At 41.6% G+C, this 18,799-nt stretch overlaps 1 protein-coding gene across 6 annotated transcripts in view; it reads left to right on the forward strand.

The window, feature by feature from the left end:
* The window catches only part of LOC144595451 (uncharacterized), a 70,770-nt gene extending 53,745 nt beyond the window's left edge, over positions 1-17,025 (forward strand). For all 6 annotated transcript variants that reach the window (XM_078402977.1, XM_078403003.1, XM_078402962.1 and 3 more), the window contains 4 exons: positions 4,710-4,871; positions 9,397-9,542; positions 14,958-15,093; positions 16,821-17,025. In XM_078402977.1, the coding sequence (XP_078259103.1) occupies positions 4,710-4,871; positions 9,397-9,542; positions 14,958-15,093; positions 16,821-16,931 (555 nt within the window). In that variant the 3' untranslated portion in view covers positions 16,932-17,025. The remainder of the gene's footprint in view (positions 1-4,709; positions 4,872-9,396; positions 9,543-14,957; positions 15,094-16,820) is intronic.
* The last annotated feature ends 1,774 nt before the right edge of the window (positions 17,026-18,799 follow it).

The following is an 18,799-nucleotide window of genomic DNA, read 5'->3' on the forward strand; positions in this document are numbered from 1 at the left end:
CTTATAGAAACATATAACATTCTTAAGGGGTTGGAGAGGCTAGATGCGGGAAGATTGTTCCCGATGTTGGGGGAGTCCAGAACCAGGGGTCACAGCTTAAGGATAAGGGGGAAGTCTTTTAGGACCGAGATGAGAAAACATTTCTTCACACAGAGAGTGGTGAGTCTGTGGAATTCTCTGCCACAGAAGGTAGTTGAGGCCAGTTCATTGGCTATATTTAAGATGTGGCCCTTTTTGCTAAAGGGATCAGGGGGTATGGAGAGAAGGCAGGTACAGGCTACTGAGCTGGATGATCAGCCATGATCATATTGAATGGCGGTGCAGGCTCGAAGGGCCGAATGGCCTACTCCTGCACCTATTTTCTATGTTTCTATGTTTCTAGACACCCATCAGTATAAATCCCATTTAAACAATTGGCATATAGACTTCTATGCGCAGGCACTTCAAGTGCTTATCTAGGCACAACTTAAATGCTGTCAGAGATGCTGCTTCCACTATTCTCTCAGGCAGTGCATTCTAGGTATCATCACTCCACGGGAAGAAGGGTCTCACCCATTCCTTATCTCCAGAGATGCTGCCTGTCCCGTTGAGTTACTCCAGCATTTAGTGTCTTCCTTTGATTTAAACCAGCATCGGCAGTTCTTTCCAGCACAGGTATCATCACTCCAGGTTTAAAAGGTCCCCCTCAAATCCCCTCTAAATCTGTTATTCCAGAATCTATCTCCTCTAGTTTTATCTACCCTTGATAAGAGTAAAACAAATCTTGCACTCTAACTTATTAAAGCTTCCTATAATTTTCTATACCTCAATAATGTTCTCTTTTCTCCACTCCACTCATCATTAGTAAAATGCTCCACCCAGGACAACATCCAAGTGAATCTCCAATGCGCAAAACCCAATGCTGTCACATACTTTCAACAGTATGATGGCCAGTATTCTGCCTGGGTACAACTCAACGGTATCTCCCCTTTCTTGACTATCTCCAACACCTCTCTCACCTTTCTTGAGTCATATTCACCTGAACTATCTCTGACACCACTCTCCCATTTCCTGATTTCTCTGTCCCAAACGCAGGAGGTTTGACGTTTACTACAAACCTCCGACTCCCACATTTAGATGGACTACACTTCCTCCCACCCTGCATTCTGCAAAGATGCTATCTCCTATTCTAAATTCCTCTGTCTCCGCCGCATCTGCTCCCAAGATGAGGCTTTCTCCGTATATGAAGACATAGAAACATAGAAAATAGGTGCAGGAGGAGGCCATTTGGTCCTTCGAGCCAGCACCGCCATTCATTGTGATCATGGCTGATCATCCACAATCAGTAACCCGTGCCTGCCTTCTCCCCATATCCCTTGATTCCACTGACCCCTAGAGCTCTATCTAACTCTCTTCAATCCATCCAGTGATTTGGCCTCCACTGCCCTCTGTGGCAGAGAATTGCAAAAATTCCAAGACGTATTCATTCTTTAGTGAACGTGATCTCCCCCTGGCTGTCAACCTGCTCAACCTTACCTTATAGCTCAGGCCTTTGAGTCATGGCAACATCCTCGTAAATCTTCTCTGCACCCCTTCCACCTTAACAACACCTTTCCTATAACAGGGTGACCAAAACTGAGCACAATACTCTAAATATGGCCTCACCAATGTCTTGTACAATTGTAACATTACCTCTCAACTTCTGCACTGACTGATGAAAGATTCTGCAGCTGAAATCCAGCTACAACTCCGGAGAACAAAAGAACAATGTGAGCCCCTCTGATACATGTGTTCGCTGATCAGGTGGATGTTTGGGGATTGTTAAACCCACAATTTTTGGAAAGATTGAAGAACCAGAAGCCCAAATGAATAAAGTCCATCATTCCAGGGAGTTTGCGGAAATTATTTAAATCTCTGCTAGTCTGTGATCTCCTCTCACCTCATGGTCTTCCCATTTTCTGAACAGAGAGTGTTATGGTCTAATAATTCCATATGCGTTGTTCATTGAAAAGCTGGTGATATAAATATAGATATTTTGTGCATTCTCAGGGAGGTTTTGTAGAATGCACCCTTTGTCATCCTTTGGGATCCTCTACAAATCTGTCATTTTATTCACTTATTCTTCACTGGCAAATCAATATCTATTTATCCTTGAGAAGGTGGTGGTGAGTTGCCTTCTTGTAACAGTCCGTCTTGTGAAAGAACAGCGATACACTTCCAAGGTAGTGTATGCGTAGCACATGCGTTAGAGATAACCAGCGTATATGTGTGTTCCCTTGCACCATTCTTCTCAATGGACATGATTCCATGTATGATACAACATTCTCCCCCCTTTATCAGTCAGAGAAAAAGCTGCAGCTCCCTTTCAAACATTGCTAGAATGTCAGCTACTATTTATTGTTCTTCTTCTTGCATTTGTGATATGATCAGATTCTAGCCATGTCACTAGACCAACTCTCGAACTTTACAACAGTAAAGCCAGTGTCCGTCACAGCTGTTTAGCCTGCCAAATCTATAAGATTTTGATGTTTGTAAAGGAAAACAGCTTTTGTGTGACTTTCAGTCTCATTGCATTTGCACAATTAGTTTATAACATCTTATGTAGTTCCTCCATCATATGTTGAATTAGTGTAACTCTCTTCACTGAAATCTCAACTCTGGCCAGTCTTTATCCATTCTGAGAAGCACCAGTTCGTGGCAACCATGAGTTCAATTACACCCTCCCACATAGTTAATCCATTTTACAATGGGCAATAAATGACCACACCTTGAAAATTGAATTAAGAACAACCGATTTTGGGGGAGAAAGATGGTACAGTAAGTAGTCCTTCAGCCTTAAGCTGCAACAACTAAGGTTTGATCATGATCTCCATTGCACTGTGTGTGGGGTTTGCATAGTCTCCCCTTGAGTGCACAGGGTTTACCTTGGATGCTCTGATGTTTTGCCACATCCCAAACATGCTGATAAGTTAACTAACCTCTGTAAATATATTTAATGTCTGTGGGTTGTATAATCAGGGTCGAATCGATGGGTGTGTAAGAGATGAGCAGTTTGTGAGTTGATTTATCTGATAAGATTAGTCAGGTCATCTTTCCTTCATGATTTTAATTAGGTTTAATTTAACAATTTTGCGCTGTTTCAATTCAAATATAATGTCTTGAAATTGTGGAACCATTGTCCAATTGCACTATTACACAAATCCCATATTAGTCCCCATTTTTAACATTCTTCACTTTCTCCTCAACTCCCCAGATTCCCTTACTCACGCACTAGGAACAATTTACAATGGCTAATTAACTTACCAACCTGCATGTCTTTGGGACATAGTAGGAAACTGGAACACCCCACGAAAACCTGCGTGATCAGAGAGAATGTGTAAATTCCACACCAACAACACTCAATGTCAGGACTGAAGCCAGCCACTGGCGCTGTGAAGCAGTGGCTCTACCTGACACATCACTGACACAGCACAGTGATGTGTCAGGTAGAGCCACTGCTTCACAGCGCCAGTGGCTGGCTTCAGTCCTGACATTGAGTGTTGTTGGTGTGCTTTGAGCGTGTATTAATTTACGCAATCAATACACACGATAGTAGAGCTAGATACAATTTTATTGAAATATTTTTAATCTTCAGCCTATTTTTGGTACCTCTTCCTTTTTTGAATAAGTTTGTAACATTTGCAACTTTAGACATCTGGAACTACATCCATATTTAAATAGAACAGCATGGTTGTGGTCATATCTGTAATAAGCACTCTTATATTCCTCCAAAACTAAGTTGGATTTACCAGCTTTTCTACTTACAGTGCAGCCGACCTATTATATACCCTCTCTCTGCCTTTGATTCATCTACTAACTCCTTTCTTGGTAGAACCATCTTCATCACTGAATTCTCACTCAGTGCTTCAGTTTTGACCTCTGGCTCTTTTGTGGTTCATAATTGTTCTTGACATTCCTTTAATTATCCCTAACAATGTTTACAGTGGCTACAAATTCTCAAAATATCTTTTCCACAGAGTTATACAGCACAAAAACAGGGTGTTTGGCCCACTATGTCCATGCTGAGCTCCCTTTTAACTCCCATTTAACAGCCTTCTAAGCTTTGGCAATTCAAGTGCTCATTGTGATACTGAATGTTGCGAGAGTACCTGCCTCCACCATCCACTTGTGCTGTCTTGTTCCAAATTCCACTCACTTTCTGGGTGATTAGATTATTCTTTGGACCCCTTCTAAATCTTTTACCCCTATCGATGCCTCTAGTTTTACTCGACCATTCTTCTATTTACCTCTTTGCCCTCATAATTTGATACTATTATCCCATTATACCATTTAAATGTGTTATCCCTATCTGATTCTGTGATAATCTAAAATATTCCACAAAGGAACTGACAAAGATAACAAAAGATCTACCTGCTTCCATTTGGCATAATTGAGCATTTCCATATTGGCTGAGATGAACATCAGATTTTGCTGCAGTGTTACATGGTCAAATAACTACTAACATTCATTGAACAGGCAAGATACTGGAAGGTTGATCCCATGTATTGAGCTGCATCAGAGCATATCGTGTCCTTCAGTGAAGAGGCAATATTGAAGGAAAACTAAATAAAAATTCGTATATGGAGATGAAATACAAAATATTTGGAATAGTTCTTTAATCTTGCCATCTATGAAATTTGAGGGACTATGAAATATGTACGTTTTAACTAATTGCTTTATTTCATTTATAGAAGATTATTGAGAATAAAAAAGAAGCAAAGGCATCATTTGAGGCCTGGCGGAGACAAAAGAAAAATGCATTGCAAGAAACTGGTGATAAGAAGAAAGAAGAGGTAAAAGCAAAGCAACAAGCAGAAGCAGAGAAAGAGGAGAAGAAGGAAGAAGCAGAAAAGGCAAGAAGTGATATTTGATTAGATGAGTAATTGACAGTTTGGTCTACTTTAATGGAGAATTTTGCATTCAAGATATGTTTCATAACATTAAATCTTTGGAAAAAAAGCATTTAATGATTGGGGAATATTGAGCTTTTCAAACTGAGTACAATAATTTGGTTTTAATCTTCAGAAGTTGAGGAGGGAGTTGGTGAGCAGCAAATTTGAGAGGAGAGAAAACATTTTTTTTTAATCGGTGGGAAAGTTAAGAGAAACCGTTTTTTGATTGAAAATAGGCTTTTTTTAAGTAAAGGAGGGACATTTAAAAAGCAGGTGTTTGGTTGGCTTAGGAAGAGACAGCAGACATTAAAAGAAAGAAAGATTGCAGAATTGTGGGAGATTTTTTTTAATCTTTAAAAGTCGAGACAATAGTTGGTGAGCAACCATTTTGAGAGGAGAGAAAGCATTTTGATGGAAAATAGGCTTTTTTTTCAAATGAAGGACGGAAATTTATAAAGCAGGTGTTTCAATGACTCAGGAAGATATACCTAATAAAATGAAGGGCAGGGTTAGCAGAGGGGCCTATTGGGAGTGGCTGAGTTGAGGTGAAGTACTGCAGTTGAATATAAGTGCAGAACTGAGGCTTTGGCTCAAGAGGCTTCAGGAGAAGGCTGAGCAAATGATGATGGCTGGTTAAGGTCTGGTTTGCTGTGTAATTCTTCCCAGGTTTTTGGTGTCATTGAGATGGCAGGTGGGATAGTGGAATGCTCCTCCAATGCCCTTGAGGACCACACCTGCAGCAGGTGCATTCGGCTGCAGCTCCTTACGAACCACATTAAGGAACTGGAGCTGCAACTGGATGACCTCAGGATTAGCCATCTTAGATGGTAGTTACAGTAAGGTGGTCACGTCTAAGGTACAGGAAGTAGATGTGATCGCCACGAAAGGGAATAGGCAGAAAGTGCAGAAGACCTCCAAGGCTGTTCCTCTCGGCAAAAGGTGTCCCCCTTTGGGTACTGTTGTGGGGCAGGACCTGTCTGGGGTGAGCAGCTGCAACAGTGGGTCAGACATGGCTCTGTGACACAGCTGGGAAAGGGTAAATCAGAGCTAGAGTGAGAGAATTGTCCCTTATTAGCCTCAGAATTAAAGGACGTTCTATTAGGAAGGAAATGAGGTGAAATCTCTTTAGTCAGAGGGTGGTGAATCTGTGGAATTCTTTGGCACAGAAGGCTGTGGAGGCCAATGGATATGTTTAAAGCAGAGTTAGATAGATTCTTGATTAGTACAGGTATCGAGAGGTTATGGGGAGAAGGCAGGAGAATGCGGTTAGGAGGGAGAGATAGATCAGCCATGATTGAATGGCAGAGTAGACATGATGGGCCGAATGGCCTAATTCCATCCTATCACTTATGACGTAGGGGCTTGAGCTATAATGAGAGGTTAAACAGGCTAGGACTTTATTCCTTGGAGCGCAGGAGGATAAGGGGTAATCATATGGAGGTGTACAAGGTCATGAGAGGAATAGAGAGATGGCAGGTGGGATAGGGATAGAGGGAATCAATATACCACTGGACTGAAAGCTGCCCAAGCAAAATATGAGGTGTTGTTCCTCCAATTTGTGTTTAGCCTCACTCTGACAATGGAGGAGATCTTGGACAGAAAGGTCTGTGTAGGATTACAACCCAGTGGTATATTGATTTCTCTCACTTCAGGTAGCCCCAGCATTCCTTCTCTCTCTCTCCTTCCCCCACCCAAGTCACACTAGCTTCTTGTTTTCACCCTACAAACACCTAACAATGGCCTGTTTCCTTTATCATCATTACTTTTTTGCATCTTTCATTCATTTGTTCTGTATCTCTCCACATCATTGTCTATATTTCTCGTTTCCCTTATCCTTAACCAGTCTGAAGAAGGGTCTCGACCCGAAATGTCACCCATTCCTTCCCTCCAAAGATGCTGCCTGTCGGACTGAGTTACTCTAGCTTTTTGTGTCTATCTTTGGTTTAAACCAGCATCTGCAGTTCCTTCCTACACATATCCATAAGTTTTAAGATTGTTTTGAATAGAGCCAAGGCTGGATGTTGCAGGGAGGTACTAAATTGGAGAAAGGCAAACTACAATGTTATTAGGCAGCAGCTCAGGAGGGTACACTGAGAGCAATTGTTATTGGGTAAGTCCACATCTGAAATATGGGAGTCATTTAAGGTCATTTAATCAAAGCTCAGAACTGGCAAGTTCCAGTAAGGAGGGGGGATCAGGATGGATAAATATGGAACATTGGATAACCAAAGAGATTGTAAATTTGGTCAAAAAAAGGAAGAGCAGGCAAGGTTCAATAGGATGGAATTACTGGATTTTGAGGCATACGAAGGAGGAAAGAACTCAAGCTGGCAATTAGAAAGGTCAAAAGGGATCACAAAATAGCTTTGGCGAGCAGGAGGAATGGAGAGTAGCTAATGTTGTTCCTTTATTTATGATGGGAAGTAGAGATAATCCTGGGAATTATAGGCTGGTGAGTCACACTGCCAGTGCTAGGTAGCTACTGAAGAGGATTCTTCGGGATAAGTTTTACTCGCATTTCAAAGAGGATTGGTTAGTTTGGGAGGGCCAACATGGCTTTGTACATTGCTGGTCATGTCTTACTAACATTTTAAAGTGTTTTGAGGAGGTGATCGATGAAGGTAGGGCAATGGATGTTGACCACATGGATCTTAGTATGGCATTTGATAAATTCCCCATGGTAGGCTGATCCAAAATATTAACAATGGATTAACAGTTTATTGTTCCTATAGATTCAGAATTGGCTTACTGATAGAAGACAGAGGGTTGAGCTAAAAGTACAATAATCAGGCTGGAGGTCTGTGATTGTATAGTTCCGCATGGATATGTGCTTGGACCTCCGCTGTTTGTGATAGAAATAAAGACTTGGACGTAAACGTAGACAGGTTGGTTGGCAAGTCTGCGGATAACACTAGGGTTACGGACTGTGAGAAAGTATACAGAAGTGTATCTCGCTGTATACTTTGTGTGTCAAAGAGGGCTGCAAAATGGCAGATGATGTTTAATGCGAACATGTGTGAGGTCTTGCACTTTGGGAGGTTAAATATAAGGGGAAAATATACAATTAATGGCATGACACTTAACAGTATTGATGAGCAGAGAGATCTTGAGTCCAAGTCCATAACTCCCTGAAAATGGCAACACACGTAGATAGAATGTCAGTCATGTAGCACAGAAACAGGCCCTTCAGTCAAACTTGCCCATGCTGACCAAGATACCCAATCTATACAAGACCCACCTGCCTGCATTTGGCCCATATCTCTTTAATAGGTTGGGGCATGGGGTATAAGAATCATGAAGTCATAATGCTGCTTTATAAGGACTTCAATTAGCTTGCATTTAGACGATTGTGTGCAGTTTTGGTTGCCGCATTGCAGGAAGGATGTGGGCTCTGGAAAGGGTGCAGAGGAGGTGTACTAGAATGATGCATGGATTAAAGGGTATTAGCTACAGGGAGAGGTTAGACTAGGATTGCACAGACTACGATTGTTTTCTCTGGAACACCTGAGGTTGCAGGAGGCCTGATAGACGTATACGAGTCAGTGAGTTGTGCATGGGTTCAGGAGGTAGCACCAATGCAGTCGTCAAAGTAGCGGAGGTAGAGTTTGGGGATAGGGCCAGTGTACGCCTGGTACTGATTGTTCGACGTACCCTACAAAGAGGCAGGCATAGCTGGGGCCCATGTGAGTGCTCACTCTGTACATTAATGCTTCCAAGGTACCTGTTTACTGTATATTCTGCTATCTCACTAGATGTATACCTTTCAAGGGGAGATTTTTAAAAACATTGCTATGGGGTGGAGTGAAACTGTAGGAAGTAGATGACAGTATAGGGAGAAGATCATAGTTCTACAGGTGGTTCAGAGTAGGAATTAAAGAATTGGTTGGGCAGATGATCAGGAACTCTTTATTCCCTCTTTCCCAATATCACATATTTCTTATGGCTCTTAATTAAACTCAAATGTTGTCATTGTTGTATTAAATAGATTTAAATTCGTACATGGTTCTTAATAGGTTGTCTGTATGTTTCATGATCAGAAATATGCAACATGATGGGGTAGTTCATCTTTTTCTAAACTATTTTTACCTAAAGTCTAAAGATATCATCATCATATCATCATATATATACAGCCGGAAACAGGCCTTTTCGGCCCACCAGTTCCGTGCCGCCCAACGATCCCCATACATTAACACTATCCTACACCCACTAGGGACAATTTTTACATTTACCCAGCCAATTAACCTACATACCTGTACGTCTTTGGAGTGTGGGAGGAAACCGAAGATCTCGGAGAAAACCCACGCAGGTCACGGGGAGACGTACAAACTCCTTACAGTGCAGCACCCGTAGTCAGGATCGAACCTGAGTCTCCGGCGCTGCATTCGCTGTAAAGCAGCAACTCTACCGCTGCGCTACCGTGTCGCCCTATATTTAGTGCACTAGCTCTACAAATAGTAATGAAATTTTTTAAAAATCTCTTTGACAGGTGTTTGAAAAATGGAAAGAAAAAAAGGATCAATGTCTAAAAGAAACTTTACAGAAGCGAAAGCAAATTGTAAAAGAGAAAAAGGAAAAGGAAAAAGAGCAAGTCACTGAACGAAAGAAGGAAAATGTTTCAGCTTTTATGAAATGGTAAGCAAATGTTATTCTCATTATACTACTATTGTAAGAGATATCCAGTGGGCTGAACTTCTGGTTACTGTAATGCTCTGTTTCTCACAGTTCCAACGGTTTATTTTTCTTTTCCACCTCGGTGATCTTCTATTACCAAGCCTTTGCCATATTCTCTCGGGTGGCACACCCACAATTCGTACCATTCAGCCTCTCTTGGACTCCTTTCTTACATGGATATTTATCCCCCTCCTTTATTTGTAACTTAAAACATGCTGGTTTATTAACTTATCCTATTTATAAAGATAGATCATTGCCCTGAAACGTTAACATTGTTTCCCTCTCCAAAAATATTGCCTGACCTGCTGAGTAATTACTAGATTTTTTAAATTTCTGATTTTCAACATTTTTTTAATCGTTTTCCATTGACATAAAGTTATGGACTTTTATAGCATGAGAAAGCTCTTTAACCCCTGGTCCATGCCAACCAGCTCGTTCCATAGACCCACTGTGTGAAAATGTTTCCCCTCGGGTTCCTATTAAATCTTTCTCCTCTTATCTTAAACCTCCGGTTCTTGATTCCCCTACCCTGGGAAAAAAAGTCTCTGCATTCTCTATTTCTATTCGCCTCACAATTTGATACACCTTTGCCTCTCCTACTTGCCCAACCTCTCCCTATAGCTCAGGCCCTCTGGTCCTGGTAAATCTTCAAGCTTCATGGCATCTTTCCAACAGCAGGGTAAACAAAACTGAACACTATACTCTCAAGATGTGTAGGAACAAAAACTGCAGATGCTGGTTTAAATCGAAGGTAGACACAAAATACTGGAGTAACTCAGTGGGTCAGGCAGCATCTCTGGAGAGAAGGAATGGGTGACGTTTCGGATCGAGACCCTTCTTCAGACTCATCGAAGAGAGGAGGAGAACTTCTTCAAAGTAGACATACCTTGAGGAGAATTCGCAGTGGAGCGGCAAGATGTGTAGGAAAAAAAAATGCAGATGCTGGTTTAAATCTAAGGTAGACACAAAATGCTGGAGTAACTCAGCGGGTCAGGCAGCATCTCTGGAGAGAAGGAATGGGTGACGTTTCGGGTCGAGACCCTTCTTCAGACCACTATACTCTCTTGTGTCTACTATGCTCTCAAGCCTTACCAATGTCTTGTACAGGATGTCTTGTCCTTACTTTTGACATCTGACATCCTTACTTTTATAAATCATTTTGATAGAATTGTACTTTTATTGCATACCCTAACATTGTATATTATTTACAAAGCTTAAGTTAGCACACTGCAGCATTTCCTCTTTCAAATAAGTGGCCTGTAAAGTTATTCAGAATCCTGGAGTAACAAAAGATGGCTAAAAAAAGTGCATGATTTATTTTCATCTCTCCATACAGAGCAATGTGCCAAATTTCCCTTCATGCCTTCACACTGCATAATGTCTCAGCATTCAAATTTATTCTTATCAATATCACAGATGTTTATCATTTGTGAATAATGCTATAACTATAGGAAACGTTTCTAGGCCGTGAATTGAAAAGAACCAATTCAATTAATTTACCGTAACTCTTTGAGGTGGCCCAGTTGCGCCCCGGTAAAGTTGCTATCTTACAACGCCAGACACCCGAGTTCGATCCATACCTCGGGTGCTGCCTGAGACAGCGTGGGTTTCCTCCCGCATTGTGGAGACGTGCAGATTTGTAGATTGGTTGGCTTCTGTGGGTTGTGCAGGTCACTGGAGCCGCTGCCACCTGGCGAGGTGGGCCTGGGTACGATCCTGGTCTCGGGTGTTCCCTGTGGGTTTCCTCCAGGTACTTGGGTGCACTAGTTTAATACTACACATTGGTCACGGGGCATGCCGGGGTTGGGTCGCAGGTGCTGTTGGGCAGCTCTGCCGGTGGACTGCAGGATTTGCGGAGGCCAGTTGGGCTGCAGTCCTGCACGTCTTTGTGGGGTGGGGGGTGCTCGGGGTGACGTGGAGCCCGAGGGAAACCCTTGCTGTCACAATGTCTTTGTCTTTGCAATGTGGAACGAATGGTAGAACTATGTGGTAGATCTATCCTGCACACTCTGAATTGTCCTTAGTGTGTAGGATAGAACTACAGGAGTGATTCTATCTTTCCTCCCACATAGTGTATGGGGGATCGATGTTTGGCATGGACTCGGGGTTTCCATGCTCTATCTCTAAACGAAACTAAGATAAAACGGTTCACAAACACCATTCGCTCCATCCACCTAGTGGTCATTCAGTGAAACAATGTCTACAACAATTCAGTCTACAACAAATACTCCAAATGCGGCCTAACCGAGGTCCAACAGAGCTGCGTCATGATATCCTGACTCAAAGCTTTGACCTGTGAAGGCAAGCATACCATATGCCTTATTTACCACTCTAACTATTTGAGTTGCCACTTTCAGGGAGCAATGGGCTTGGACCACAAGGTCCCTCTGTACATCAATGCTGTTGAGCGTCATGTCATGAATTGTATATTTTCCCCTTACATTTGACCACCAAAAGTGTGACACCACGCACTTGCTCAGATTAAATTCCATCTGCCATTTCTCCGTCCAAATTTGTAGCTGATCTATATCCAGCTGTATTCCGTGACAGCCTTCCTCATGGTCCAAGACCCCAGCAATCTTGGTCTCATCTGCAAACTTACTAACCAACGTGTCTATGTTTACGACCAAGTTTTTAATATATGCTGTATATATCATAAACAGCAGAGGTCCCAGCACAGAACACTGCGGAACTCCACTGGTCAAGCCTCCAGCCTGAATAATGTCCTTCTTCCCCCACCCTCTGCTTTCTATCAGTAAAGCCAGTTGAATATCCATACAAGTCATTATAAATCCCGTGCATCTTAATCTTTTGGAGCAGCCTACCAAGGGGGACTTTATCAAATGCCTTACTAAAATCCATGTAGACAACATTCGCCTCCCAACGCTCTTCGATCACTTTTGTCACTTCCTTGTGAGGTGATGCAACTTTTTTGGTATTGCTCTTTACTGTGGGTGAGAGCCTTAAACAATAATCACAATTCTTCTTTTTCTGTCGTACCAGCTTGTACTGGGCAGAGGGTTTCCCTCTAAAGAAGGGTCTCGACCCGAAACGTCACCCATTCCTTCTCTCCCGAGATACTGCCTGACCCGCTAAGTTACTCCAGCATTTTAGACAATAGACAATAGGTGCAGGAGTAGGCCATTCGGCCCTTCGAACCAGCACCGCCATTCAATGTGATTATGGCTGATCATTCACAATCAGTACCCCGTTCCTGCCTTCTCCACATACCCCATAATTTTGTGTCTACCTTCGATTTAAACCAGCATCTGCAGTTTTTTTCCTATACAGAGGGTTTCCCTTCTCCGTCCACCTCATTTGCAAAGATGCCGAGGTCATAGTTGGTGAACCGGGGCGTTTACTCGATTACCCCCTCAGCAGGCATTAAGTAAAATAGCAGCACAGCTAAAATAACAGCCTGGAGATCTGATGCCAATCAGCAAGGGCAGAATTAAAGTAGTGATTATTGAAATGTGTTGATTTGGTTGCCCATAATACATCTCCACACTTCCTGAATATGTGTAAGTTAATCACCTTCATCAGGATTTACACTTCTATTTCGAAGTAATCCAATTTCTATGCAATTATTCTTTAATTTGAAGTATTTACTTTTAATGTATATAAACATTTAATATGCTACAATTTCTTCTTTAAAAATAAATATATGATAATTATGTTATATCACATCTATTATACATCAGGACATAATAGACAGAATTAAGTAAAATTTTTGTTCATGTACATGTAATTTTTAATATTTTTCGTAGCAAAGAAACATCTAACTTCCCAATGCTAATTAAAGAACACATATTTTACAGTAACACATTGACAGAATTTCATATTTTGATTTAGCTCAGGTTTGTGGGGGAGTGCTAAGTACTTTTGTGAACTTATTCGTGATGTAGCATATGTCACCCATCTGTAAGCCCATATTCAGATAGAAAATAAGCTGGATGTCATTGGATTTAAGTCTGTAAGCTGTATCTCGTGGTGGTTGATAGTAACTCAGTGGGTCAGACAGCATCTCTGGAGAAAAGGAATAGTTAATGTTTTGGGTCGAGAAACCCCTCATGTTGATTGCCTGTTTGTGTCATGGGATCTTTTGAGCAGGAATATGGAGTCTCAATTTAACAACACATTTAAAGATTTGAAGGGATATTGGGAAAGAATGGAAAGATGGTAAACTGCAGGTGCTGTTTAAAGGAAAAACAGAAAATGCCTGAAAATCTGAGCAAGTCAGGCAGCTTTTGTGAAAATAAATCTTTTCTTTTCTTGGACCATCATAAAAGTGGTAGAGCTGCTGTATCATGGTGCCATCTGTGTGGAGTTTGTATGTTCTCCCTGTGACTGCCTGAGCTTTCTCCAGGTGCTCTGGTTTCCTCCCACATCCCAAAAACATGCAGGTCTTTAGGTTAATTGTATTCTGTAAATTGCCCCTGGTGTGTAGTATGCAAAAGTGGGGTAAAGTAGAACTAGTGTACAAGTGATCGGTGGTCGGCATGGATTCGGTGAGCCGAAAGGACTGTTTCCATGCTGTATCTCTTAAAAACTGATAAAAACTGGGATAGAGAGAAAATGTACTTGTTTTCAATTGCAGAGATAAAGGAGTCAAAGGGAATATATCATAGGATAAGACCAAAGAGATTAATGTGGCTGTAGAGCAGTCAAAATTATATTATACTTCTTTGAAGTTTCAAAGGCCTATTTCTATTCATAGAAACATAGAAAATAGGTGCAGGAGTAGCCACTCGGCCCTTCGAGCCAGCACCGCCATTCAATATGATCATGGCTGATCATCCACAATCAGTACCCCGTTCCTGCTTTCTCCCATATCCCTTGATTCAGTCAGCCCTAAGAGCTATATCTCTTTTCTTAGACCCTTCAAAACATCCATTGAATTGGCCTCCACTGCCTTCGGTGGCAGAGAATTCCATAGATTCATAATTCTCTGGGTGAAAACGTTTTTCCTCATCTCAGTCCTAAATAGCCTACCCCTTATTCTTACACTGTGACCACTGGTTCTGGACTTCCCCAGCATCGGGACCATTCTTCCTGCATCTAGCCTGTTCAATCCCTTAAGAATTTTATGTTTCTATAAGATTCCCTTTCATCCTTCTAAATTCCAGTGAACATAAGCCCAATCAATCCATTTCTATTTTCTACTCCAAATTCGACACCAGCATTGCTTGATGATCTGAAGGTTTCTTCTCACTTTCGTAGTTAGGTAAATATTCAGGTAGTTTGGAGTCTGGTTCTCGGGTTGCTGCAAAGATTTGTTCTTTGTCTTAACTCTTTAAAATGTTTTTCATATCTGTATCAACTTCAACTTCCATGTAATTTTAACACAACAACTTTAATAATTTATGGCAATGTAAGGAATGAAAAGAAAGAAATAGTACTGAAACAAAAGAAGAAACAGACTACAAAAGATGAGCAGAAGAAGAAAATTGAAGAAGAATATACAAAATCTGGAAGAGAAGAGGTGGCAGTACTGGTGTATGAGAAATGGCTGGTAAGAATCTGGAGTATATTAAGGAAGAATTTTGAGGGAAATTTTAAAAAGCTTCCATTCAATTTATTAGTTCAAGTAATAATTGAAATCTTTGGGTCAAAATCATTGCATGGAACAAAATTTTTGAACAGTTCAAGTAAAAATTTCCCCTTTGAAATTGTCAATACCTAACTGTCAGAGTATGTCATAATGATGATTTATCTAATGCTCCCGTCAAAAGAATGACTACCTTTGAATATTTTGTAGAAAAAGTCTGATTAGCATAAAATAAATATATACATTCTTATTTGCTTTTGTGATCTCTTGACGTCCCCGAGCACTTGACAGCCAATTTCTGCCTAATAACAGTATAGCCAGGTTAATTCGTTTTAACCAGAACATTCTCGCTGATCTTCCAAATAGTGCCATGAGATATTTTGCATGCATATGAGAAAGTAGGTTATGTTTCAATTTAACAACACATCTTCCGAGGAACTCTTAATTACATGCCTCTGGGGTGGCACGGTGATGCAGCGGTAGAGTTGCTGCCTTACAGCGCCACAGACCCAGGTTCAATCCTGACTACGGGTGCTGTCTACAGGGAGTTTGTAAGTTCTCCCCGTGACCACATGGGTTTTCTCCGAGATCTTCAGTTTCCTCCCACACTCCAAAAAAGCACACGTTTGTAGGTTAATTGGCTTGGTCTAAATGCAAAAATTGTCCCCAGTGTGTGAAGGATAGCGATAATATGCCAGGATCGCTGGTTGGTGGGTCGAAGGGCCTGTTTCCTAGCTGTATCTGTAAACTAAGTCTCCGAAACAAGAATGTTTTTATTGAATTTATTCAGTATCAAATGTATTTCATTTATACTAGATAATCATTCTTTTATCAGTCTATTTGTTGCATCATTATAATCATCTTTGATGGCATTGACAACAGTTCATAATTCTGTAAGCTTTCCATTAATAATTATGTTTCAGAAATTAGAGTTCAATGTGTCATCCATGGCATATTAATCCATTGAAGTCAAAACAACTAATCAAAATTGCCATTCTTAAATTCCTTTTTAAAGTTACAAAATCTGAAATATGTTTATTATACTTTTTCAGATTTATTCTCCCAAGACAAAATGAAGCATCCTTTTATAGCACAATCACAAATTGCCCATTCTAAGCATTAAAATATAATTAGTTTCATTCGACACGAGCAGTGCTACAATACCCATCTCAAAGTGGACAGCAATCCAACATATAGTGCAGATGCTGTTTAATACACAAAAGGACACTGTGTTGGATAAACTCAGCAGACAGGTAGCCTCTCTGGAGAACATGGCTAGGTGACATTTTGGGTTGAGACCCTTCTGCAGAGATTTTAAGGGAAGGAAGGAGTGGGAGAAGAAAGCAAGAAGAGGGGAGAGGCAGGACTAAATTAGTCAGCTACTAGGTGGACACAGGCAAGGAGGGATTTTGATAGGCAGATAGTTGGAACAAAGGCCAGAGATAAAAGCAGTAGGTGTGAGATAGGAATGAAGAGTTGTAATTGTGAAGCCAGAGGGAGGAAAGTTCTGGTTACTGTGCTTCATCCGCTATAACCAAAATCCATTATAAAGAGGTATATGATGTTTGGAGGGGTATAAACTGCAGGAAACATTTCCCCATATAAACTGGTAGATAAGTGGAGGACATAGATTCTGTAAATCTATTCTGTAAATCATAATTTATTATTGTTTTGTTGCTTGTTATTTACAGGCACAGAAAGACAAAAAGGAAAAGAAGCAAAGGAAAATCAAGAGTGCTGTGTACAGCGACCCACCACCTCCCTGGAGCCCCCCTAATAAAACAATACCATTTAGAAAATGAACTTTATTATGACAGTGGTAAACAGGCAGTGGAATTCATAGAGCAAATTATTGCTAATTAACAATGTTTTATAAAAGTGTGGTTTTAAGAAAGAACAGACTTTTCATCTATGATCATTTAAACATAAACCATTGACTATTCAGCCCATCACATCCATACTGACCAGTGGGCATCCGGCTGTCTTTAATCCTTCTTCCAGCACTTGGCCCATAGCCTTCCATGCCAAGGCAATTGAAGTGCTTATCCAGAAACATCTTCAATCTCATCAGCGACTGCTTCCACCACACTCTCTGTGCATTCTAGTAACTCACCATTCTCTAGTGAAAAAGATCAGGATAAAAACGTTCCCACACACTTTAAAAGAAGTGTTCTGGAGGAAGCCGCAGATTGGTGGAAGCGGACTAGAGGAAGCAGCTGATTGGGTGTTGTAATTCTGCTTTTTATTCGTACTTTTAGTTAAGGGTTCAGGAAGTTAAGGGTTCAGTGAGTTAAGGGTTCAGTGCTTTTTAGTAAAGGTACAGTTTAAAGGATTAAGAGGGATTTGATTTAATTTGGGGGTAAGACATGTCAGGTGAGATCGGCCCCGTGGATTGCTCATCCTGCAACATGTGGGAGATCAGGGATATTGTTGGTGTCCCTGATGACTACGTGTGCAGGAAGTGTGTCCAGCTGCAGCTCCGGGCAAACCGCATTGAACGGTTGGAGCTGCGGTTGGACTCATTCTGGAGCATCCACGAGGCTGAGAAGGTTGTGGATAGCACGTATAGCGAGTTGGCCACACCACAAGTAAAAGATAAGCGGACAGAAAGGAAACGGGTGGCCACTAGCCAGCGTAGCAGTATGCAGGTAATGCAGGAGTCCCCTGCGGTCATCTCCCTCCTAAACAGATATGCCATTTTGGATACTGTTGGGGGAGATGCCTCATCAGGGGAAGGCAGCAGCAGCCAAGTTCATGGCACCGTGGGTGGCTCTGCGGCAAAAGAGGGGAGGAAAAAGAGTGGAAGGGCTATAGTGATAGGGGATTCAATTGTAAGGGGAATAGATAGGCGTTTCTGCGGCCGCAAACGAGACTCCAGGATGGTATGTTGCCTCCCTGGTGCAAGGGTCAGGGATATCTCTGAGCGGCTGCAGGACATTCTGAAGGGGGAGGGTGAGCAGCCAGTTGTCGTGGTGCACGTTGGCACCAACGATTTAGGTAAAAAACGGGATGAGGTCCTACAAGGTGAATTTAGAGAGCTAGGAGATAAACTAAAAAGTAGGACCTCAAAGGTAATAATCTCTGGATTACTACCAGTGCCACGTGCTAGTCAGAGTAGGAATAGGAGGATATTTCATATGAATACGTGGCTTGAAAAATGGTGCAAGGGGGCGGGATTCAAATTTTTAGGACATTCGAACCAGTTCTGGGAGAGGTGGGACCAGTACAAACAGGACGGTCTGCACCTGAGCTGGAATGGAACCAATGTCCTAGGGGGAGTGTTTGCTAGTGCTGTCGGGGAGGATTTAAACTAATGTGGCAGGGGGATGGGAGCTGGAGCAGAGAGACAGAGGGGTGTAAAATGAGGGTAGAAGCAACAGGTAGCAAGGTGAAAAGTAAAAGTGGCAGGCAGACAAATCCAGGGCAAAAATCAAAAAGGGCCACTTTTCAACATAATCGTACAAGGGGTAAGAGAGTTGTAAAAACAAGCCTGAAGGCTTTGTGTCTCAATGCAAGGAGTATACGTAATAAGGTGGATGAATTAAATGTGGAGATAGTTATTAATGATTATGATATAGTTGGGATTACGGAGACATGGCTCCAGGGTGACCAAGGCTGGGAGCTCAACATCCAGGGATATTCTATATTCAGGCGGGATAGACAGAAAGGA

The sequence above is a fragment of the Rhinoraja longicauda genome, chromosome 1 (genome assembly GCF_053455715.1).
Source record: "Rhinoraja longicauda isolate Sanriku21f chromosome 1, sRhiLon1.1, whole genome shotgun sequence".
Taxonomy (NCBI): domain Eukaryota; kingdom Metazoa; phylum Chordata; class Chondrichthyes; order Rajiformes; family Arhynchobatidae; genus Rhinoraja; species Rhinoraja longicauda.